This window comes from Engraulis encrasicolus, chromosome 9, assembly GCF_034702125.1.
Source record: "Engraulis encrasicolus isolate BLACKSEA-1 chromosome 9, IST_EnEncr_1.0, whole genome shotgun sequence".
Lineage (NCBI taxonomy): Eukaryota > Metazoa > Chordata > Actinopteri > Clupeiformes > Engraulidae > Engraulis > Engraulis encrasicolus.
This window is the reverse complement of record NC_085865.1, coordinates 52,277,486-52,302,535: the sequence shown is the minus strand read 5'-3', so window position 1 is coordinate 52,302,535 and position 25,050 is coordinate 52,277,486. Positions and strand designations below refer to the sequence as shown.

The 25,050-nt window shown below is 42.1% G+C and overlaps 2 protein-coding genes across 2 annotated transcripts in view; both read left to right on the top strand.

Annotated features, from left to right (window-relative positions):
• LOC134455318 (polycystin-1-like protein 1) overlaps nucleotides 1-12,303 on the top strand; it is a 39,841-nt gene extending 27,538 nt beyond the window's left edge. The window contains exons 25-43 of the mRNA XM_063206340.1: nucleotides 246-352; nucleotides 2,219-2,477; nucleotides 3,611-3,796; nucleotides 4,183-4,293; nucleotides 4,965-5,037; nucleotides 5,724-5,739; nucleotides 5,976-6,060; nucleotides 6,968-7,086; nucleotides 7,260-7,370; nucleotides 7,472-7,601; nucleotides 7,814-7,968; nucleotides 8,491-8,728; nucleotides 9,290-9,394; nucleotides 9,712-9,852; nucleotides 9,982-10,116; nucleotides 10,362-10,592; nucleotides 10,981-11,130; nucleotides 11,225-11,383; nucleotides 11,603-12,303. Of these exons, the coding sequence (XP_063062410.1) occupies nucleotides 246-352; nucleotides 2,219-2,477; nucleotides 3,611-3,796; nucleotides 4,183-4,293; nucleotides 4,965-5,037; nucleotides 5,724-5,739; nucleotides 5,976-6,060; nucleotides 6,968-7,086; nucleotides 7,260-7,370; nucleotides 7,472-7,601; nucleotides 7,814-7,968; nucleotides 8,491-8,728; nucleotides 9,290-9,394; nucleotides 9,712-9,852; nucleotides 9,982-10,116; nucleotides 10,362-10,592; nucleotides 10,981-11,130; nucleotides 11,225-11,383; nucleotides 11,603-11,680 (2,589 nt within the window). The 3' untranslated portion in view covers nucleotides 11,681-12,303. The remainder of the gene's footprint in view (nucleotides 1-245; nucleotides 353-2,218; nucleotides 2,478-3,610; nucleotides 3,797-4,182; nucleotides 4,294-4,964; nucleotides 5,038-5,723; nucleotides 5,740-5,975; nucleotides 6,061-6,967; nucleotides 7,087-7,259; nucleotides 7,371-7,471; nucleotides 7,602-7,813; nucleotides 7,969-8,490; nucleotides 8,729-9,289; nucleotides 9,395-9,711; nucleotides 9,853-9,981; nucleotides 10,117-10,361; nucleotides 10,593-10,980; nucleotides 11,131-11,224; nucleotides 11,384-11,602) is intronic.
• Nucleotides 12,304-12,682: 379 nt separating this feature from the next.
• On the top strand, nucleotides 12,683-24,746 carry pdia4 (protein disulfide isomerase family A, member 4). Its single transcript, XM_063207354.1, has 10 exons — nucleotides 12,683-12,957; nucleotides 17,014-17,173; nucleotides 17,303-17,508; nucleotides 17,736-17,874; nucleotides 19,856-20,061; nucleotides 20,322-20,480; nucleotides 21,218-21,369; nucleotides 22,119-22,275; nucleotides 22,815-23,048; nucleotides 23,849-24,746. The coding sequence occupies exons 1-10, from the start codon at nucleotides 12,870-12,872 to the stop codon at nucleotides 24,262-24,264; spliced, it is 1,917 nt and encodes a 638-aa protein (XP_063063424.1). The 5' UTR covers nucleotides 12,683-12,869; the 3' UTR covers nucleotides 24,265-24,746.
• The last annotated feature ends 304 nt before the right edge of the window (nucleotides 24,747-25,050 follow it).

Genomic DNA, 25,050 nt, shown 5'->3' with positions numbered 1-25,050 from the left:
GGTAAAAGTGTCATGTGTATAAGTCTAATAATGTAATGTAATGTTTCAGAGCAAGCCACAGCACCCTTATGGTCTGTGTGTTTCTTAGTTCCTGGTCCAGTGTACCTGGTGGTGGAAGGTATGTCTGTAATGATGTGTGTGTGTGTGTGTGTGTGTGTGTGTGTGTGTGTGTGTGTGTGTGTGTGTGTGTGTGTGTGTGTGTGTGTGTGTGTGTGTGTGTGTGTGTGTGTGTTGTTCCTCGTCAGGTGTACATGGTGCTGTGTGGTGAGGAGGGCACGTCTGACACCAAAGAGCTCCACATCCCAGACAGGAAACTCTTTGGCAGGAACTCCAAACACACATTCATTCTCAGGTACCATTTTAAGAGCACTTCCTGGACTCTAAAAGTTATTGATTTGAGGAGCTCTTGAAAGAGAACTTGCTTTTTATTTTTGATGGACTTTTATGATGGATTTTTTTTCAGTGTAAAAATAATGGGCTTTTTCCTGCAGTACAAGATCTGTATAAAATCTTCCTAAGTAACAATACATTACTTAATAGATAAAAAAAAACATAACTGATTGTGTAATTATTTTGAGAGGAGGAAGCGTGAGAAAATGGCCATGCAATAGATTATGGCTGGGGCTATGGCAATAGTCTTTATCCATCCTTAATTTAATTTTTAAGTCTGCCTCAAGTGTAAGATAATGGATATAAACTATCATTCTGGCTAAATTAAGTTTAGAAGAGGAATGCTGAAAGGACCATACGGATACAGATCATTGCATTATTCAAACAAACATTCATTCTGAGGTACCAAAAAATATGATTATTAACAATACTTTTAGAATTATCTTAGTATCAACAGCAGTTATGTCCATAAAAACAACATCTAAAACCGTAATACTATAACAACTACAGTATATTGGTTTGGCTTTATAAAGGAATAATAGAGGGACCGCACATGGATTATGGCCAAAGTTCTCAGAGGGTTTTGTTTGCAAGGAACTCCTAACACATAGTTTTGTGGTACCGAAATCTCTTGATAGCATATATACACTATAATGTTAAGAAGCTTTTATCAATCCAGCTCAAATTTATTAGTCAGACACATGAAAGTAAAAACTAAAACTATGCTGTAAAAACTAAATTGATTTGGCTCCATTAATTTTACAAGAGGACTGATAAGAGAGGAACCATATGAAGATTATGTCTGCGGTTCACGGGATTTTATTTGCAATGAACTCCAAACATGCATTCATTCTGAGGTACCAAGAAATTATGCACTTAAACAATGCTGTACTCTCATAATACTTGAAATCCGCCCAAAGGTTAAGTATGACGACCATAAAAGCAAAAATCTGTAGCATACTATAAAACTATTGATTTGGCTTGATTCATTTTAGAAGAGGCATGATAAGAAAGGAACCATGGCTGCACTTCCCACAAGGTTTTGTTTGCATCTGAGTTCGCAGATGGCCTTTTGTGGCCTGCACAACACATTTTTCTATATGACCAAAACATACCCGGCAAATATTTATTCTGGCCCAGTCCCCGGGATCTCTATATCCGTCTGCTTGGGATTCTGCGTCCCTATTTACATCAAAAAGATTGTGTGTGTGTGTGTGAGAGAGAGAGAGAGAGAGAGAGAGAGAGAGAGAGAGAGAGAGAGAGAGAGAGAGAGAGAGAGAGAGAGAGAGAGAGAGAGAGAGAGAGAGAGATTTTGTGTGTGAGAGAGTGGATCTGTGTTCAAGAAGGGGAGTGAGTTGGTGTGTGTGCGGTTGAGTCTGTGTGTGTGTGGGTGTGTGTGTGTGTCCCTTTTCTCTCTCCACTGAATGCAGGGTGGATTATTACTGCTGGTGTTACCATTATTATTCATCTATGTCTCCCCCAAAACCCCTCTCGTCCTCTAAACAAAAATCCCCAAACACCTCTCCTCCTCTACATCCAAAACTTATTCAAAACCCAAAACCAGAAACCCCATCCTCCAACAACACCCCCCCCCACCCCCCCCCCCCCCCCCCCCCCCCCCCCCCCCCAAAAAAAACAAACAAACAAACAATCCTCTCCTCCTCTACACTCAAACCCTTCTCCTCCACTAAACTCAAAACCCAACACCACCCCCGCCTAAACCCAAAACCCCTCTCCTCTCCTCCCCTAAACCCAATACTCCTCTCCTCTCCTCTCCTCTCCTCTCCTCTCCTCCCCTTAACCCAATACTCCTCTCCTCCTCCCTCAGCACTGCCGAGAGCCTGGGCCCTGTGTGGATGCTGCGTCTCTGGCATGATAACGGCGGCCCGCAGCCCAGCTGGTACGTCAGCCGTGTGCTGGTGAGGGAGCTGCAGAGCGAGAGGACCAGTCAGAGGACCAGTGGAGGAGGCCGTCACAGCAGCAGCAGCTGGTTGTTCCTCGGGGAGTGTTGGCTGTCTGCCGTAGAGGATGATGGGAAGGTGGACAGGAAGCTGATGGTGTGCAGGGGGGGACTGGGCTTCTGGAAGGTGGGTGGGTAACGGTGACTGATACTCGATTTTTGAATATTCGCTATATGTTCGAATTTAGAAAAGTCATTTTCAATTCGAAATTTCAAAATGTCTCAAAATCCACACTCATAGAAATGCAGACCTCACATAAAAATCTGTATGCACCTTAAGTGACAATTAAGATTAGTGCAAAGTTTAATAACATTTTAACTGGAACTCAGTAGAGGTGAAAATTTACTTTTGTTACGTGAAGGTGTAATGTCCTGACTAGCCAAGTGTAATGGTCTTTCAGTGCTTCAGTTTCCCCCCCCTATTTTTACCTCCGCCAAGGAGGTTATGTGATTGCCTGAGTTTGTGTGTGTGTTTGTCCGTCTGTTCGTTCGCTGCTATTTCACTGCCTGCCACAAGATGCGCACTCGTTTGCTGCTATTTCACTGCCTGCCACAAGGTGCGCACGGTGAGCACTGAGCACCGGCGTGCCTGCGCCTTTCTCAGCAAAAATAAGGAACAGGGAGACTCTTTCCATTGCCGCCAGCTCCAACACCAAGTGCATTTCACCTAAAAAGTGTTTCATCCGCAGGCAGCAAACAATCCTGTCAAATTAATTATTTTGGTATATATCTGTACAGCATGTGGTAATGACAAAGTACAACCCCAAAATAGCACTTAATTGCTCATGCGATAGTAACAAGTCACATAGTCAATTTGACTAGTTTGTTACACCCTAATTTTTCCAAGTCTTTCTACCTTGTTTTTTGTGGAGCTAGAAACTGGAATGTCAAAATTCACCCTATCCCGCAATGGTGAAAAATCTTTTTTAAAACTTCCTGGATCCGGATCGTGATCCAGATCACCACCAAAATCCAATCACTTGTTCCCTTTGTCATTTCCAACTATTCCTCAAAATTTTATCCAAATCCCTGCATGAGTTATCTTGCTGACAGACAGACAAACAAACAGACAAACCAGAACAATTGAAAACATAACCTCCTTGGCGGAGGTAATAAGACGTGATAGTATTGCTTTTTTGTTGATGTCATACTTTGTGATATATGTGTATACTGTTCGTATATTTTTTTAACCCCATGTGTTAACTGTCTGCATGTGACAAAAAGCACACTTTTCTTTCCCCTTGTTCTGGTATGGTCCAGCTGTTGTATATGAAGCTGACAGACTACCTGGAGGATTTCCACCCGTGGCTGTCTGTGTACAGCTGTGCCCCCCACAACCCCCCCTCTCGCCTGCAGAGACTCTCTGTATGTCTGCTGTTTCAGCTGGGTCTTATGGCTACCACCGCACTCCTCATTCACACATACCACCAGCACCTACACCCGCCGGTGAGCCAACATTGACATTTTACATTTACACAGTCATAAAGTGCTGCACACACAAGCAAACACACACGCCATGGGAGTACTTGCTTGTCTTAGGGCACACACACTTCCCTGTTTGGTGGAAGGACAGCATATTTCAACAACTTTCACATTAGGTTTAAGTGTAACAATGAAAAAAAAATAAAAAAAATTGCACTGACATTTTATTTATTTTTTGCTCTCATTCCTTTCTGCCTTTCTCTCTTTCTGCTTCTTTCTTTCTTTCTTTCTTTCTTTCTTTCTTTCTTTCTTTCTTTCTTTCTTTCTTTCTTTCTTTCTTTCTTTATGTCTGTCTTGATGTGCCTGTGCGTGTGTCTCTTCTTTATTTATGTGTGTGCCGTGATCGTCAGCGCTGTCTAGAGCAGGGGCTGAGTGACGTTTCCATGGCAACTGGTCTGCTGGCTGCCGCGTGTGTGCTGCCTGTGGGCTGTGTGATCTTGCTGCTCTTCCGCTTTGCACAGGTCAGTGGTAACGCTGCCATTTACCCGCCTTCAATTCATTATATTAGCGCGAGTGAACTCATTGCCTTCTCACTGATCCCTTGAGGTAAATTGATCTGTGCATTTATTCCAGTGTGTTATTTAGAGAATTACACAACATTTAGCCAGAGTGACGTAAAAATATTAATATTTACAGGGAAAAATCAGAACATCTCAGCAATTACATTTGTTTTTTGATGAATTTTCAACAGCACTTACGAAATGGTTTGCCGGTGTTGCAGAGATGGATAGGCTGACATGAACTGTTTATTTCATAGTCTTAAAATAATTACTCAAATCGTTAGGCCTACATCATTAATTAACTTACAAATCTGTGCCCCACTGTAGACATGTTGGTGAACAACCAACCCACAGTACAGCATATCATTTTATACAGCAGCAATTTCCCCTCACTCAACCACTTCCTCAAACTCAGTGTAGACGTGTGATGAGTAATTGCACAAGAATCAACAGCAGTTGTCTGTCTTGGCCCAAAGCAGCTTGTTGTATACCTCATTTACCAACATCAGAACCGTTAAGCCATAACAAATACTGACTGTTTATCTGAATATTAAACACAATACTGTTGTGATTTGTGATTTCTGTTTAGTTTTTGAAAGATTTTATTTATTCTTGTGCTTGATTTTCAGCAGTTAGACAAGCATAAAAGATCATCTCCAAGTCTGATGAAAGGCTGGTCAGAATCTGACATCAGCTCTTGGGAAGGTATTGAAATTATTACGACTTTTAATACAATTTATTATTTTTCTGATAAAAAATTAAAAAAATGTACTTCTGTTGAGTGACCATTCTGTGTGGTTTCAATTTTCTTAACAAGAGTTTTGTGACACCCCGTCAAAAGAGGACAGTCATTCAGAGTGTCAGAATTCATGGATCAACATGTCTGAGGTTAGCCTTCAAAATATCATTATATAAATAACAGAAAGGGCATGGATATAGTATCAAAGACTGTGTGTGTGTGTGTGTGTGTGTGTGTGTGTGTGTGTGTGTGTGTGTGTGTGTGTGTGTGTGTGTGTGTGTGTGTGTGTGTGTGTGTGTGTGTGTGTGTGTGTGCACGCGCATGTTCACAGGCTTCCATACATTCCCACAAGAGGGCGCTAGAACCAACTGATTCCTTTGTGATGGACTTTGATGGAGGCAAGGTGCAGAGTGAGAACTTCAAAGGCCGCCACCACAGTCTTCAAAGCACACCCTCCTCAGGTAATGTAGTGCATCGTCTACTGAAAGGATATTTGGTGGTCATAAATTAAGGCCTTGCTAATCTTATGATTTATTTTTGTTCTGCTCAGAGGGAGGCCGTTCCCTTGTGAAATCATCTCTGCCAGACGGCTGTTTGTATGCGACCTGGTTTGTGTGCATGTGTCTTTGTGTCACCTGCACTGCACTCACAGGAGCCCTGGCTGTGAAGTAGGTTGTTTTCAAAAGGACGCTCATGTGTGCTGCTCTAACTTTGTTAAGCCTTTGTTTACACTGTGTTCCTCTGCACATCTGTAGTCATCTCTTAAACATCTGGTTTTTATGTCTTCTTAACTGTCTGCTCAGTGTAATGCAATTTAGACTGACATGTAAGCAATACAGGCGTGTCCTGTCAGATGTTTTTTTTTTTTTGCAAAGTGAATTCTCTCTGCCATCTTGTCTTCTAGATTCTGTCCGACTAAGACTCTGCTGTGGATTTATTCGCTGGTGTTCTCCCTCTTTGCCAGTGCTGTTGTCCTCCATCCAACTCTGGTATGTTTTATGTTCAGCACGTGAAAAATGCTTTCATTTTTTTTTACTTACATCTGTGTTTTTCAGTGATTTCATTTGGGATTGTTTTGTGAGCAACTCTGCAATGCTGTAAAACTGACTCCAGTGGTTTTCCACATCACACATGTGGACAGACCAAATACAGTTTCACTTGTCTTGAAAGTGCTGACTGAAATAGCTATTTCAGCATTTGTCTACACTCTGTCGTTCCATCTTCACATAGCAACTGAATTCTTCTTTGTTTGTGTAACACAGGTCTTCATAGTGGCGGTGGTTGTATCTTTCTGGTACAAGGACAGAGAAGATTTTCATAATGTTTTCAACCATCCTCCATGTGCACTGGAGGAATGCAAATACTGCATCCAAAATGGAGGATCCTCGTTATTAAGCTATGTTGAGATGCCTATGGACACATCTACATGCATGGACATGGTAGGACCCCATCCCTGTCTGTGATACTGTCAAAGGTGTTCATTTAGTAATTCAGGGCCTCAGCCGTGGCACTGCACTGCTGCGCTGGCAACCTGGTTCGATTCCAGCCCCGGGTCATTTGCAGATCCTTCCCCGTCTCTCTCTCTCTCCCGAGTTGCTTCCTGTCTCTCATGACCGTCCTAATATGAATAAAGGCAATAAAAACCAATCAGCATAGGATGCTTAATGTACAAAATGTTCTCATTCTTGAATGTACAAACTATAATAGCCCACTTTGTGTGTTACGCCATGTGATTTTTTTATGAAATCTAAAACCATTCTTATTTATTCTATGTAAATACATTCATTATACCAGCATGTTTTTTTATGTGTAAGCCTATAAATATGGTTTATTGTATTAAGATACATGAATATATTTTATTGTGTGTGTGTTTGTATTTGCTGTTGTGTGTAACAGGCGGTGAGGGCTCGTCAGAGGGCTCGTTACCTGCGTCTGGTGCGTCCCCTTAATCCAGACGAGCTGAGACTCACATCTAGACGCCAGAGGAAGAACACACTCATACGCAGGTTTCTCAGGTCAGAATCCTCTCATCTCATCTTAGCATGTTAATAATTTATTAAGAGTGGATTAATAATTTAACATATCCAAAGAACCAGGTACCGATTTAAAGTACCGTATCTCACATATTTTGTGTTTGTGTACTTCAGAAGTGGCTTCAGAATTTACTTTTGCCCTTTTTCTTTTACAGTGAGCTGATTCTCTACGCCATTGTGTTGTCCCTGCTGTTGTTTGTGGCATATGGGAAGTCAAGTCCTAATAAATATCATTTGAATCAAGCCATCAAGGCGCAGCTCAGAAGGTACAACAGTAGCATTGCGCTCACTGAAATTTTGCCTGTCTCACTTATTGCATTTTAACGTAAAGCTCTGGTAATCCGTGCCTGTTTTTATCAAAATGCAGAGGTCCTTTCAAGGAATTTCAAAATATAAGAACACATCAGGATTGGTGGCATTGGACTTCAAGCATCATGATGGAGCATTTGTATAAGGATGCCTTGAGAAACAATGCTTCAAGCCGCAGGACCAACCCAGTAAAATCTCATTTAAAAAAATCTCAGTAAAACATTTTCATACACATTGTATGTCTATATTACTGTACAGTATATGTATGTCATGCGAAGACAGCAACCAGACTGTGGAATTTGACTTCAACAGATCTTAGCTCTCTGTGCATTCATAATATACAGGTAGCATGATTTTTTTTTAATTGCATCTCTGATTGATTGTTTTTTTTTTTTTACAGCGGGAAGGCAGTTTCACTGCAAGCATTCTTGTTGGTGAACTGATTCTTAAGAAAACTGAGAGAGACATAAACACACTCTGCCAAAACAACCAAAAATGGTGTAGGCCCAAAAGTTGTGATGGAACATGGAAGACTGTTTACCTTGGACAATCATGGTCAGTGAAATGCATGCAGATCACTCCTTTTTTCTGTAAACAAATAATTTCCCTTGATCAATGAAATGATAAAAGTCACAATTGTGACATTTACATGTAGTATTATTCGCATAATGATTCTTTACTTCATGTACGCCCTCACCCATGGAGGACTTGTGAAGTTACATTTGTACATTATAATTTATTTGCAGTCTTATCCCAAAATGCCTTTGTAATGATATTGTATTGAACCAAGAAATTGTGATTTCTCAGAAATTTCACAGAGTCCCAATACTGTATCGCGGTGCAAGAAGGCAGTATCATGATACACCCTTGCAAAGTTCTGTTACCCTTCACTTCAGAAAACAACCACATGATATGATATGATAGTTGTTCCAACTTGGTTTAAAAACAATAATGATGATGATTTGAAACTTGGAACTTCCGAACCGTAGGTCAAAGATCGTGATACTAACCGAATAATGAGTTCAGAATCTCGTTATAGCCCTAATTTCAATATTAACTGTGTCTTGGGCTGTTTAGGTCAGCAGTGCAGGCCTCCCTGAGTGATCTGAAGTCCTCTTCCTGGATTGATGAGCATACGTGTTGTTCAGTGGCGGCTCAGTTCAACCTGTACAACCCTCCCAGTCACCTCTTCAGCACCATCACCCTATTGGCTGAGCAGGACCCCTTGGGCCGCATCTGGCCCAGTGCTGGGGTGGTGTCCACTAGGCTGTCCCTGTCCATGGGTGCCCTTGACTGTGGCATGGTGACCGTGGAGGTGAGCAAAGCTAGGAGAGGCCAGTCAGTTGGCAGGACGGATGGGCTGAATGGAGGTCTTATCTTCTCTTATCTTATCTCTGCCCTGGTCGATCAAACCCGTTTGCCACACACATAGCGCTCACAACACGCTTGCCCACTTCACACAAGCTACTACTGTATTTCATGTGGCAGATTTTTAATATATTAGATAGAGCAGAGAACAAATCCCAAAAGAAATGAATGTGTCCCATTGCATAGTACATCACAGCATAATAATTAAATTAAACATTTTCAATCTTTTCATTTGTTGTACTGAAACATTTTAAAATGCTCTTTAACTTCAAATTGAATTGTTTTATCGTCATACTGTTGACCTGTACAATAAAAGCATTGGGCAAGTCCACAGAGGTTCACAGATTTTAACACAAGGCTTTTAACTTACATACCATGAAAGGCGTTATACAAGAAAGATGTGCTATAATTATTTGTATTATTATTAGGCCTATTATTATTATTATTATTATTATTATTATTATTATTATTATTATTATTATTATAACATAAGGCTTTCTCTTAACAGCTGCTGTTTCTGGTGTATGTGCTGGCTCAACTAATCATCCAGCTAGGGTGCATTTCTCAAAATGGAGTGGCCTGTTTTTGTTCAGAGCCAAGAAACTGGATTGAGGTGAGATATGGCTTCCTGAAATAGCATGACTTAGAATAGAAGGCCACTTGTCATTTCTGACCCTTACGCATCGATGTTGGCGGCATCTTTTTCTTGTAACCACTAGTCACCTTCTCATTTTAATGTTTTTAGAAACACACCCTGTTATAAGTTTTTTTTTAAATTATCAGAATGGCAATGGTAAGATGTAATGTATCTCCAAAGACTTTATATCTGATGTAGTGTATATGGTGTATGTGGTTTTCAAGTTTGTCAAACAAAATACTAAGCCTTCCCACTGGTAGAACACTGTGCATTGGCTTTTTTGTCCCCTACAGGGATCCGTAGTACTGATAAGCGTCCTCTACTATGCTGTGTCCGCTCACCACTTCAAGCTGAAATCAGACACAACTGAACAAATGTTGAGGGAGGACTTGAATGTGTTTATTGATTTGGAGACTGTTGCATTTTGGGAGCAGGTATGAGATTAATATACTGTATGAAGGCTCCATTAAAAGAAGGGGATTAGATCACATACTGAGCAATACAATAATCATGGTCATGGTCCTTCCATTATCAACTTTTTCATCTCTCCTCCCCCTGCACAGCTCACAGTATCCCTACATGGAGTCATTGTGTTCATCTTCTGGCTGAAAGGCCTATTTGTGCTGCAGATGAATAAAACCATGTGTTTGCCTCTGAAAGCTCTCAGCGCTTCACTCTGCAGCCTTATGTGGCCAATGGTAAATCAGTTATGTTAAATGTTAAAATGTGTTAAAAAAATATGTTTATCTTTAGGTATTCAACAGTGTATACATCATACAAATATCAGACACATTTAATACAGTACATGGGAAACAACCATTTATAGTATCTTCAGTCAAGAAGACAGCCACAAGAATTAAGATTGCCTAAGTAATTAGACGGTGACAGTCTTAGGGAACGTAATAAAGAGCCTGAATTTCAATGTGAGCTCTTTCACCTTCAGACTGCTGGTGCCATTTTGCTGATGGCCTTGTCCTCCATGGCCACGGTGCTCCTCCACCACTCCTCTCCTGCCCACAGCACTCTCCTCCGTTCTGTCAGGACTGTGCTGGCCTTCACCATCACACCCAGAAGACTCATGACATGGCTGGGCCTCAAGTGTGCCAGCTGCACCTCTGGACCTCTCGTCCTGGCGTGTATGATCTGTGTGTTCCGGATGGTGTGGACTGCACTGGTAAGTTCTGTACGACTGTTACCATCTAGCTTGGCAAGCCTGACTACAGTATAACGTGAAATTTATATCTGGGCTTGCACCATAGGTTAAGTAACTGTGCTAAACCCATCCCAATGAAGCACTACACAGCTTAAATACTAGACAGCGTTGTAATTAGAGGACGGAGACAGGCCAGATTCAAGGCCCAGCCACAAGTATCCCCTATGGTGCGAGGCTACACCAACCCACTGGGCAAAAAAAAACCACATTGTGAATAGGCTTTGGCCTAGTTTACTATTCTAGTAGTTACCATCATCTACTACAGTACACACATTTGCATTCTCGTGCCTGTGTTCTTCACTTAAGATACTACATATGACTTTTCCCTCATGAATCTTTATGTTCACAGGTAAAAGGGATGGTGACCTCGCTTGTGAAAACCACCAGGCTATCATCATGCTTTACACTGTCTGAGCTTTCGGACTACATGAAAAATCAGATATTTGTTTTTGTTGGAAAGAGTGGATCAGACCAGTCTGAAGACCACCATCCTGTACATGTAAGACTGGACTTAAATGTTTTGTGGGTGGTTCATTACATCTCTTCAAATTGATAAATTGTATCTACTATATTAACCTGTTTTATGCTTACAGACCTTTTGTTTGGAGGAGTTTGAGGACCTTCTGGATGAGCTATTGTTCAAGCTCAGTGCTGTCTCTGACAGCCTACACCACACCTTGCCCAGTAAAGACTTGGGATTCAAGAGCCCTTTCTCCACCCAGTCTGAATGGAGCAGCTCCTTTGAATCAGAGGTATACAGGGAGCTTAACTAGATTCATAACATGACTCTCTAATGTGTATCTTTGTTGTTGTTTTTTTTTAAACATATACTATTTATAGCATATTGCATATATTTACAGTATGCGATTTGATGTACATGATCCCTAAAACTATTTAAACATATAAAACATCAACTCTGTTTTAGTATTTGTTTCATGGAGACTTCCCTTCTTTTGCTGTTTGTTTTTAAGGTCCTGCAGGATGTAGACACTGATGGCTTGCAGTCTCCAGTAGGCCAAACCTTCACAGACCTGAGAGTGGAAACATAACATGGTCAGACGGACTCATACATTACATGGATCCAGTATCCTGTTCTTCGGATCCTGCTGTGGCAGCTTACATTGATTTATAGGATGAGCTTTTCTGTATACATTTGAGCATTCTCAAACATGGTTGAGTACATGCAAGCCGACAAGAGACAAAGGTGTCAGTTGTCCCAGGCCAAGGAAGTGCCACACCCCCTCTCCATAGTTACATTATATGGAGAGGGGGTACGCTACCTTTCAGATGACTCTGTCCCGGACCCAGCAAAAGCTGTCAGCTGCCCTGGATGAATATAGCCTACTGCAGGGGGTCTCCAATTATTTTCCCTAAGGGCACAGATGAGGCTGAGGGCCAAACAAATTGCCCGACTGTATGGCCACCGATAGCACACATAGGCCTATGTTTTCATTTGTTCCATTCTCATGCTGGGTCAGATGCTTGCCAAGCCCGGGCCGGATCTTGCCCGTGGATCATTTGGAAACCACTGACCTACTGTAAATTTGCTTTGGCTATAGGTTTTAATAGGCTGCCTTGGTGCTTTCAGTACATCACTAAACTGTATGTTTCCCTTTGAAATCCACTTTACAATCTGCTTACAAGATTCAAACATGCTGTCATGTGTTCTGGTTAATAAATAATCTGTGTTCACTTTAATAGTTGTGAAGTCTCTAAAATTGGCCCTGTATCATCCTGAAAAATGTGAAGAAAGAGCAGGGGCCAGCGGAGAGCTGCCACAAGATGCCAACTAAGACGTGTCAGCTGATTAGCAGCACACTGAAATTATAGAAGGGTTAAATTGTTTGCTGAAGTATGCAAACTTTGACTTGCATCCTTTTCCTGTTCCTTTATCGTTTTCATTTACTCTTTCCATATCCAATGAAAGTCTGGATGGGTTCACCAACTCACGTCCATGGCTTGGGTTCAACCAATTGCGGTTTTGAACGTACTTGACACAGGGACTGGAGTGGCGGCTTGTGATTGGTTCATGACCAGAGGCTTCGTCCAATGATCGCGTGGCAAGTCAGACAAGTTAACTTGCATATTCGTTGTCCTGATTTGCAGGCAACTTGCTACAACATTACAGTTTGGCAAGTAGCACAGTTACAGTGTTACAGTAATATCTTTCAACTAGGCAGTATATGCTTCAATATAGTTAATTCATAAGCTGCTGCATGCTAACGTCTTTCTCTGAGAATGAAGAAGACTACGTTGCTTCTCATTGTCTTATTGGGCATAGCACAGTTTGCCGTAGTCAGCCGATGTGAGGATGAAGATGATGGTGGTGAGTAGCAAAACATGTGGAATTTGTCCCTTTATGCCGACTAATTACTGAGCTAGCCATGCTTGTCAACTCGTTCTGTATGTATGATAAGTATTGCTAGAGTAATAGTGCTCACTCCAGTGGGTGTCGTCTCAGCAAGCAAGCTAGCTGGTTCATGTTCATGGTCCTGTGTACATCAGTGTGCACTCTGCAAAACTAGCCATGCTTCACTGGTGTCAAGCGGGCCACAGCTTTCCGCAGCTACCCGCAGCTACTCTGGACTTTACGGTCCCATTCACTTCAATTCATTTTTTCGCAGCCAGAACAGGTTTTACAGATTTCGGACTGTGCCGACGCCGCTGGTGTCGTGCGAGGAAAACAACAATTGTGTCGGACGCTACACCTGGTCATGGAACGACATGCGTAACAAGAATGATCATAACTTGTGTCATTTCGAAGATAATTAAAGAAAACCATTTTCACAATGGGACTTCTCATAGACCTGTTTTTGCATGTCTCTCATCTCTTTGCATGTTGACTGTGCAATCACCGTGACAAGTTAACAAGGTGCACGGCGCACAGCTGTATGCGTCCAAAAAAGAAGAATAACATTTCACGATGTACATCTGGAAATAATTCACATCAAAGTGAAGTGTTATTACATAGGGCACCATGGTAATCAATATGTGTGTAAGAACATGTGAAAAAAATAAATCGGTCAGTTTGTCAAAGAAGACACAAAAGATATGCACCACAATGCACAGTATGCTATGCACCACACCGTGCTTTTCAATTATATAAAGAACAAATACTGACGGCACGAATGTTTCTTCCCTCAATAATCCCACGTCACATATCAATCAAGCAACTGAGCTAATGTGGCCACAAAGGGGCGGTATTGTACGCTGACACATTCGAAGTCCTCAGATACAGATAGGCCTACAGTCATGAATTACCTGACAAATTGCTGCTAGGCTATTGCTGTGGGAGCGCTACACTAAAGAACTGTGTCCCATATCTGCCCCTTTCATATTCATACATTGAACAATTGAATTGACAAATGAAATACTAATATTTACTACTGCGTCTTTTTACAGATGCCCGTATTCTTCAAGTCTGTCGTTACAGCGCAACGACGGTCAGCGCAGATGTGGGCGATGTGAACACTCTTGCATTACACCTTTTGCATGTTGTACATGTCTCCAATCTATATATGATTGACTGGTGCCATCTGCTGGCCTCATAAAGGCTGCAGCGTAAAGCTCGAAGGAGAACGTGAAATGATGTCGCCCCTAGGCTACAGATAGGCCTAATCATAGTTGTGGCCGAAGTATTTCTGTTGCATGTGATATTTTTGTGAATGACTATTATTGTAATTTCAGCAACATTCATTATTACTATTACGAGGAGTATTATGTAGCCTAGGTGGTCCTATGAGTTTTGATTGAAATGTGCCGTGCGCTTGAGAAGCAGCAATATGTAGGTGCCCCCCTATCTGTCCTGCATGTCATTCAGGGACACTGTGTGGTTCGCACTGCGTGTTTTTGTGGTGAGATGTGTTCAAATTCGGAGGACTAAAGCATTTTTTGTGTTCTTGGTGTGTTACACGGTAATAGCCTACAGGTTGCGTATTACCATGTCGGGACAGTAAAATTTTACTGTGAAAAACTACAACATGAAAAGCGCTGCCGTGTCGTTGTAGGCCTATGTGTAGTTGGAAGATATAGGATACCTATTGTCATGTCAGGGTAGTTGCACGGTGAACATAGGCAAAGTTGGAGAGATTGAAACGATGATGAATGGCAAAGGCCAATTGCGATGAGAATGTCTTTGATTATCTTCGACCTGACGCGGGAAATGCCATTCTTGATCAGCAAGCCGTTTAATGGTCATGTTAGCATCCGAGACAATTGTTGTTTTCCTCGCACAGCAACAGCGGCGTGGGCACCGCCCGTTTTGTCTGTAGGCAACCTGTTATCGCTCCAAAAAATGGATTGAGTGAATGGGAGGTGTAGGCTAATAGGCCTACCATGTGGGCACAGATCTACATAAAATCAAGTAGGTAGCAGGCTTCACTCAGGTTTTTCTTGATAACTTTTAAGGGTGCTGTCCCAAATGAATACTTAGAATCAAAGAAAAGGGGGGCGCACCTTGCATCAATTTTTTTCTTTATTTTTTTTTTGCACAAAAAAATAAAGAAAAAAAAATTGATGCAAGGTGCGCCCCCCTTTTCTTTGATTCACAGATCTACATAAACCATTATGCTATTGAATGTATTCTCCCAGCATAATTACGTCCTTGCTTCCTGAAGTGGGCCTAGGCATATGAAGTGATGGGGTGCACCGTGCACAACGAAGAGATGTGTGGTCAAACACCATGAAGCGCATAGCTTGGATGCAGCCATGCCTGCCATTCTGCATATTGTGGGTTCAAGGCCCCTTAATATTCAATTTGAATAGGCCTACACGTGTAGGCTGTGTTACCTCACCCCTGATAAGGGCCTACATTATTAGGCTTATTCAGCTCGCTGAATAGGTGCCTTCAGCATTTCTTCAGCGTATCATTCAGGGGCATATGTCATTGCACACCGTGTATCTGCATATCCACAGTGTCCTGGTCCGCTTAGAGAAATGAGGCATTTTCCTTTTGCACTAGGCTACATGTGTGGTACGAAGTTCCTTACTTTAATCATGCCACGATGTTCCTTCAATATGTAGGCCTACATTGTTTCTGGTCGTGCACATTGTTGCCTAACCATGAAATTGTGACGGCACAGTCAACATGCAAAAAGATTGGAGACATGTACAACATGCAAAAAGGGTAATGCAAGAGTGTTCACATCGCCACATCTGTGCTGACCGTCGTTGCGCTGTAACGACAGAACTTGAAGAATACGGGCACCTGTAAAAGACGCAGTAAAATATTAGTATTTAATTTGTCAATTCAATTGTCAATGTATGAATATGAAAGGGGCAGATATGGGACACAGTTCTTTAGTGTAGCGCTCCCACAGCAATAGCCTAGCAGCAATTTGTCAGGTAATTCATGACTGTAGGCCTATCTGTATCTGAGGACTTCGAATGTGTCAGCGTACAATACCGCCCCTTTGTGGCCACATTAGCTCAGTTGCTTGATTGATATGTGACGTGGGATTATTGAGGGAAGAAACATTCGTGCCGTCAGTATTTTGTTCTTTATATAATTGAAAAGCACGGTGTGGTGCATACTGTGCATTGTGGTGCATATCTTTTGTGTCTTCTTTGACAAACTGACCGATTTATTTTTTTCACATGTTCTTACACACATATTGATTACCATGGTGCCCTATGTAAATAAAACACTTCACTTTGATGTGAATTATTTCCAGATGTACATCGTGAAATGTTATTCTTCTTTTTTGGACGCATACAGCTGTGCGCCGTGCACACCTTGTTAACTTGTCACGGTGATTGCACAGTCAACATGCAAAGAGATGAGAGACATGCAAAAACAGGTCTATGAGAAGTCCCATTGTGAAAATGGTTTTCTTTAATTATCTTCGAAATGACACAAGTTATGATCATTCTTGTTACGCATGTCGTTCCATGACCAGGTGTAGCGTCCGACACAATTGTTGTTTTCCTCGCACGACACCAGCGGCGTCGGCACAGTCCGAAATCTGTAAAACCTGTTCTGGCTGCGAAAAAATGAATTGAAGTGAATGGGACCGTAAAGTCCAGAGTAGCTGCGGGTAGCTGCGGAAAGCTGTGGCCCGCTTGACACCAGTCCATGCTTCCAGTCAGTTATCGTTAGCCATGTTATTGACCGATTTCTAGAATTGTCCACATGTGAGGGACACAGCTAATTTGTAGATGCCACATCGACACATCGGTCATTGCCCAGTCGAGCTCAGGTTTGCATACTATCCTCTTGCCTATCAGGTAGTAACTTGTAGGGCTTGCAGTTCTGAAACAGGCAGCAGACTGACAGGATCTGTGAAAAAAGACCTATGTATGTCCACCTTGCTCAGTGCTTTTAAATACACAGCTGTGTTTGTCACCACTGGTATGAAGTTAAATCATATACTATTGTATTCAGAACTGGACGGAGGAGACGAGGAGGATGATGATGACGACGATGACGAAGAGGATAGTACAGAAGTCAAATCAGAAAATGGAGTGCTGATACTCACAGATGCCAACTTTGACACTTTCATTGAGGACAAAGACACTGTTCTTGTGGAATTTTATGCTCCATGGTAAGTACTTTTTCTTAAAACACACAGGACATTCATATTTATTAGTAGGCGAATTGTTCAGTCATCATAACTCATTTCAAGCCATGAAGTAAGCATCAGAGTTACTGAATGCACCATCTTTCTAAACAGGTGTGGACACTGCAAGCAGTTTGCCCCAGAATATGAGAAAATTGCTGCAGAGCTGGCACTAGAAGACCCCCCTGTTCCAGTGGCTAAGGTGGATGCCACCGAAGAGAAGTCTCTGGGCAGCAAGTTTGATGTGTCAGGCTATCCAACCATCAAGATACTGAAGAAGGGAGAGCCAGTGGAGTACGATGGTGACCGCTCACAGAAAGGTACCCTGTCAATTTGAATATGCAGAGTAGATAAACTTGTTGATCCCAAAGGAAATATTTGCTTTTATTTGTTTTAATCACAATGATGCCTCAGTGGACAGTTGATGTAACCTTGATCATATATGATACAACATGGTTCTTTTGGTCATTGTCAGCGCACCCTCTTCACAGCTTACTAAATTATAGGTGTGTGCTCCTTATTTTTTCTGTTTTCCTCTTACACACAGCCATTATTGCAAGGGTAAAGGAGATCGCACAGCCAGACTGGAAGCCACCACCTGAGGCCACCTTGGTGCTGACGACGGACAACTTTGACGAAATCGTCAACGAGGCGGATATTATCCTGGTTGAGTTCTATGCCCCTTGGTGAGTACTGAGGCTTTGGGCAGACCTGGTCTAGTGGTTAAGGAGATGGACTTCAGTGAAAGTGAAAGCCCAACTGGGAAATGCCAACTCCCATTGTCATTGTGACAGAGCACCCCACAGCAAACAAGTAGATCAGAGGGTTGTAGGTTCAAATCCCACACTTGCCACTCCTTACACCTTCATCCATGCTGGCGTGCGCTTGAGCAAGGCACCTAAACCCACAATGTACTGTGACCTTTACCCTGTAAATAACTAAGTCTTTTTTGATAAAGGAGTCAGTTAAGTGTAATGTAATTTACTTGGCTTTGGTCACCGTCAAATGTGTGTCCAACAGAAATCTTGTAGTACCGTACTGCCCCACAAAGCAAAAAGGCAGTAACTGCATTGTCGTTGAATATTGGCTATAATGATTTAATGACCTGTATATCAAAATATAAACTTGAATAAAAATATGTATCTGCTAAGAATGTGGTAATATGAATTAACAAGTTGCCACATGTCAATAATAATCCTAAAACTACTTGGGCTGGGCAACAGGATCATTTGTCAGTTCGGAGCTCTGTGTAGTTACTGCTTTTGGCTTTGTTGGGCATTGTACAGTATGCGTCCATTCCACTAGATCATGTTAGTCAAAACCGCTCCGTTAGTTAAAGGGACACTGTGAGATTTTTAGTTGTTTATTTCCAGAATTCATGCTGCCCATTCACTAATGTTACCTTTTTCCATGAATACTTACCACCAGCATCAAATTCTAAGTATTCATTATGACTGGAAAAATTGCACTTTTCATACATGAAAAGGGGGATCTTCTCCATGGTCTGCCATTTTTAATTTCCAAAAATAGCAATTTTTTAGCTGCAAAAATGAATGTGCTTGGACCATACAAGAAAATATTTGTTTATTACTTAGTAAACTTTCATGTAAACATCAAATTTGGCAATAGGCAGCCCAGTTTCAATGAGCAGCATAGTTGCGGTACCTTTTTTGACCATTTCCTGCGCAGTGTGCCTTTAAAACCACTTCTAGGAAAAAGTCCAATAGCTTAGAAGTAAAGACTCTTTCCTTTTACGGCAATTCCTATTCGTACAGTTAAGAAGTGCATTTACAGCACCTTGGATACTTTTCGTCAGATCAGCAAAATTGTAGATTAGGGCTACTGAAATATGACCTTATGATAACGTATTTGAGCACTCTCACTTCTGTTATTAAAATGCTAACGACAGTTTGCTTTGCTTGCACTGAAATTACATCTGTGGATCTCAGATCTCATATCATTTTGCTAAAGTAAATATTACGGTTGGTGCCTGTGTGCAGCCTTACAAAGTCTTACAAAGTAAGCCACACCAGTACGCTTCTGTAGGAACAATATTTACTAGTGACTTATCTGCTGTGCTACCTTCATCACCTTCTTAACACCTGATGAAATCTCAGTATTAAATAGAAAAATCACAAGTTACAAGATCTGAATCTACAGATACAAATTGCACAAGGGTTGTTTGTACAAGCTTTACTTCTACCTCCATAACCGATGTGTCCCACTTACTTGTTTTGTGCTGGGCTTAATTTGACTCTCCATGGTAATTTTATTGGGTATAGTTAAAGAAATTGTGCATCAGCATCAGCGTGTAGCGTTATGTACTTGTACTCCACCATAGGGCTAGATGAGTTCAGTGTAAGTACACAATATTATATGTTCATCGCCTCATGAAGATACCCGCCAGAAAAAAATAAAGTGTTATTGTGTTTTGTTGCTCAGGTGTGGGTAGCGTAGATGCCTGGCCCAGTATGAATAATATGTTCTGTAAAAAAATGGTACGAGCATAGAGGCAGTGTAATTACATGATATCTTGGGCTGTCTTGTTTTGTTACCCATTGTGCCTGGCCCCCTTATATAAGAAATATTTGCTGTTGAAAAGTGATATGAGATATAAGCAGATGTATATGCTTCATCTATTCATACTTCATTTGTGTTGTCCCTCAGGTGTGGCCATTGTAAACGCCTGGCCCCTGAGTATGAGAAGGCAGCGCAGGAGCTGAAAGGCCGCACGCCGCCTGTTCTACTGGCCAAGGTGGACGCCACCGTGGAGTCGGAGCTGGGCACTAAATACGGAGTCACCGGCTACCCCACCTTGAAGATCTTCAGAAAGGGCAAGATCTTTGACTACAACGGGCCGCGAGAGAAGCGAGGTAGGCTCAACTGTAATGGCTCAAGATTCAAAAACATCAAGTGTCCCAACTGTTATTTCTGTTAGCTTTCTTCAACTTAATGTAATCCTAGTTATCATGGTGTTCTGTGTCCACTGTCTAATTTGTGACAAGTCTGACAATTAGATTTTCTTTGCGTAAAAATTGTTGTGTTTTGTGCCCGTCTTTTTTTTGTTTTTGTTTTTTTAAGAACTTTCGAATGTAATCTGATTTCTAATCTGCGATTCATGTTCTGTGTCCAGGCATTGTAGACTACATGAGCGATCAGGCCGGACCTCCCTCCAATCAGGTGCAGAGTGTCAAGCAGATCCAGGAGCTGCTTAAGGATGGAGATGATGCGCTCATCATGGGTGTCTTCTCAGGAGAAGGAGACGCGGCCTTCGACATCTACATGGAAGCCTGTGAGTTAAACCGTTACACGCCGTTAGAAACTTGCTGTTACCAGAATGGCAATGACCAAGTCGGAGTGGATTACTAAAGGACCTGTGTTATTATGGCATAGTAAGTGTAGTACTATGCTAGCAAATTTTTCAATGGCTATAAGAGCGTTCCACTGGTAGAATAGCGTGCATTGTGAGGCTAAACACAACTCTCGTCTTAGGCCGAAAGAAACCAAACTGGAAGAAGACCAAACTGATGAAATATCTATAACAAAGGGAACCATTCTCAGCACTTCTACAGACAATACAGTGCAACCAGGATAGAACCAGCATAATGCAAACAATAAAATAGAGACTTGTCAGAAGTCAAAGTAAACTTTATTATCCCAAAAGGGGAATTAAAGTGGTCAAGGTGTGTTTTCACAGACAAGACTTAAGACAAGGTAGACAAGACTTAAAAACAGATAAATAACAGGTAAATGCTTGCGGCCTTGGGATGACGTCCTTGACGACAGAATTTTAATTCAATTCAAAAGGTCATTTTCTCATTTGCAATCGGGATGTTGAATGGGGGAAAAGTCCTCCAAAAATTGTTGTGGCTAGGCTGACAGCGGGGAAACTTTGTTTTCTCAACGGAGGTGGGGCGTCAGCAAAGGGCAAGGCCACAAGCATAGGGTGTGGATTGGAGATGGGATAATGGAATGTACTCTAAGCCTTCTCTCTTAATTCATACCTTTTGTGTTGTTTGTTTTTAAAAGGCAACGTGTTGAGGGATGACTACAATTTCCGCCACACGTTCAGCAGCGACGTTGCTAAGGTCCTGAAGGCCTCGCCTGGCCAGGTGGTGATGACCCAGCCTGAGAAGTTCCGCTCCAAATACGAGCCAGAGACAAAGACTCTCGCCATTAAGGTAGGCCAGAGACCAAGACTCTCGCCATTAAGGTAGGCCAGAGACAAAGACTCTCGCCATTAAGGTAGGCCAGAGACCAAGACTCTCGCCATTAAGGTATAGCCGCAGAATGCAGGGTTTCCCTCTAGCACTTGTTAGGTAGCCTCTTACTGCTGATGGGCCTGTCGACGAAAACGCATGCATCATAACAACATTGCTATGACAGTGAAGAGAGTCTTAAGTAACCGATGAAGACTTAACCGTATTCATTTTAGTGACAAGGTTAAAGCTGCTCTGTGATAGCCACCTTGACAACAAACACCTACCACCTTAAACTATGACTTGGGTACGGGTACTATTCCATGAACATGATTAAGTGATAAACCTAGCTAGGTTGACCTGCAGGAAGTGGTAAACCAGCTAAAAGATAGCCCATAGATGTGATTTGGTTAAGAAAAATGAGGACACCAGGCTATTCTATTAGATGATTTAACCACTACCTCAAGGTTAATTTAACCTGGTTTATTACATAGCCAGGCGCTTGGAATACTGCTACGTCCCCTGAAGAGATGTTTAATTGTATCACTATCAGCTCTTTATCAGCTCTACTCTACTCTATAGGGGGAGGCTCATATCATATTTCAAATGAAATCGCACACAATGGCCTTTAAAAATCACGGCTGTTACATCTCCCCCGTACCATGGGATGTGCACATCCTCTTCCTCTTCTGAGCTAGTCTATTCTCACACCAAGTTGTGCTGCCTTGCAGGATGCCACATCTGCATCAGAAGTTCAAGATTTCTTCAAGAAGAGTGTGCTTCCCTTGGTTGGCCACCGCAAACAGAGCAACGATGCCAAGCGCTACACCAAGAGGCCGCTCGTGGTGGTGTACTACGGAGTTGATTTCGGCTTCGACTACAAAGTCGGTAAGTGCTAGTTATAATAATAATGCAAAGGCTTTGTATAGCTTAGTGAATTTGAGGCTTTGGTCAGTGTATGTGTTGGGATGCATTGACTATGTCAGCCCCCTAAGATTCACATTGGTGGGAGCGTCGGCTCTGATGCCTCCACCAAATGTTTGCAATTTTCAACTTTGACGGTTGTGAATGGTCCATTCTCCAATCAGACCGCATGTACAAAAAAATACAACGCCCATTCCCCCCATACACGCCTTCTGTGAACAGTTAACAGAGGGTAGCAGTCTGATTGTAGAGTAAGTGTAATGCAATGTGGGGCAGCTGTGGCCTAGTGGGTAAGGAGATGGGCTTTAGATCAGAGGGTTGCAGGTTTGAATCCCACCCTTTCCAATCCCTTCCTCCTTCCATGGCTCAAGTGTCCTTGAGCAAGGCACCTAACCCCACATTACTCCAGGGACTGTAACCAATACCCTGAAAATAACTACAAGGTGCTTTGGATAAAAGCATCAGCTAAGTGTAATGTAATGTACTTTAATGTTATTTTGCAGCCACCCAGTTCTGGAGGAGTAAGGTGCTGGAGGTGGCCAAAGACTTCCCAGAGTACACCTTTGCCATCGCTGATGAGGACGACTACGCGGACGAGCTGAAGAGCCTGGGCCTGAGCGACAGTGGAGAGGAGGTCAACGCAGCCATCCTAGCCGACGGAGGCAAGAAGTACGCCATGGAGCCCGATGAGTTTGACGCCGACGTGCTCAGGGACTTTGTCAAGGCCTTCAAGAAGGGTAAGACCACAGTGGAGGTTTTTTATATAGTTTTTTTTCATTTTCTAATCATTGTAATGGAAGGAAAGGGGCAATGCATGCAAAAGATTATAGTTGTTTCGAGCTGAATTGGTCAAGTTAATGAACGCTGTTATGAGGGTGAATTAATGTATTTCTGTCATTACCACTCTAGTCAAAGATGAGACGGGAAACAAAGATAAATTTCAGAAGCTTAATTTCTGAATGCACACATTTTGTATTTGGCGGTATGGCTCTGTTCGGAGGAAGTTCCCAAGCTTCTCCATGAGCTCCATGAAAAATAAAAAAAACAGGGAACAGCAGCATCCTCAGGTGGAGTGTCTTCCATTTAGCTGGAAAGGCAACGTACCCCCTTGAACAGAGCAAGCAACAATGACAACAATATGACATTGATTGGAAATGACAATTTGTGGAGCAGGGGAGGTGGTGGGAGCAAAGCGAGCAGCAAAAATGAGCAATGGCAGCAAAACAGATCTGGTAGTTTAAATGAGGCGCCCGAAACGCTACCATCCAATTGCGAGCAGCAGCTAATTAACCAAGGCGAAGATAATTCGTAGACATCTGTATGGGTTGGGTCGGTGACAGCCAATAGGCAATGAGCGCCTTGACTACGTGGTCTGCCAGAACTAACGCAATTTGCTCGATTCTTTGCACTGATGTGACTCTTTACCTGAGATTTTGCTCATGTGTGTATATATATATATATTATATATATACTGTATAGATGTCATATCTCATTTGTCTCTCTCTCTTCATTCTTTTCCTGCCCTCTACAATTCCAGGGAAGCTGAAGCCCATTGTCAAGTCTCAGCCCATCCCCAAGAACAACAAGGGGCCGGTGAAGGTTGTCGTCGGTAAGAATTTCAATGACCTCGTCCTGGACACCAAGAAAGACGTCCTGGTGGAGTTCTACGCCCCGTGGTGCGGACACTGCAAGAAGATGGAGCCCGACTACGTGGCCCTGGGCAAGAAGTACAAGAACGAGAAGAACCTGGTCATTGCCAAAATGGATGCCACGGCCAACGACGTGCCTCACGAAGCCTACAAAGTTGAGGGCTTCCCCACTATTTATTTTGCACCGAGTGACAAGAAGGAGAGCCCCATAAAGTTTGAGGGGGGCCAGAGAGATGTCGAATCACTGAGCAAATTCCTGGAGGAGCACGCCACAAAGTTATCACAGAAGAAAGATGAACTCTAGGGTTTTTTATTATTGTTAACCAAAAACCAATGAACTGAACTTTCTGGGATGACAAAAAAGGGTGAATTTCCAGAGATTAGTGTTGATTTGATTGTTATTGTAACATGTGTTACTGAGACCTTATTTTTTCCATTCCTAACGCACGCACTGTATACAAAATTTCTAAGTTCTTTTTAAATAAAATGTGAAAATCCCGTAGAGAAGTTTTGTTCACCTATGTTTGAAGTATGACAGTTGGATTTAGACCGTATGAATACAGCACGGTTCAGTGGATGATGGAAAACTGCCTTATATTATATTTCCACTGTTTTTTTTTTTCTTATTGGAGAGGGATCAATATTCGTTTCATCTACTGATGTCACCTGATTGTTATACTTACTGGAATATTCATCAATATTGCAGGCTAGCATAATGCAATGTCATCCATATTATTATAATATTGTGAATATAAAACTATATACGGAGTGTTTTACACACCTAATGACAGACTTTGAAGGTTAAGGCATTATTATTTTATATTTTCCAGTACAATCTATTGACCAGTCAGAGGCATGGTACATATAGGGCATTATGCATGCTGATGTCACTGTACGTCCAGTGGTGGGTAGTTCCTATATGGGTGGGACATAACAAACCGGGTGACCTGGCATAGGGGAAAAGAAAATCATCGAGGGCAAGGAATGAGATTAAAACATTCCAGTGCAATACAGTGAAGGGGGGCTTGAAGTAAATGGAGAATCATGGCAATGTCGTGGAATAAGAATAATCAGTGGTCTTTGTGTAGAA

Bases quoted from the DNA above. Each gene is read 5' to 3' on its own strand.
- pdia4 (XM_063207354.1), top strand. From the start codon at position 12,870: ATGAAGAAGACTACGTTGCTTCTCATTGTCTTATTGGGCATAGCACAG. The intron at 17,875-19,855 runs GTGAGTACTGAG...GTTGTCCCTCAG, and splicing joins GTTGAGTTCTATGCCCCTTG to GTGTGGCCATTGTAAACGCC. The intron at 20,481-21,217 runs GTGAGTTAAACC...TGTTTTTAAAAG, and splicing joins CGACATCTACATGGAAGCCT to GCAACGTGTTGAGGGATGAC.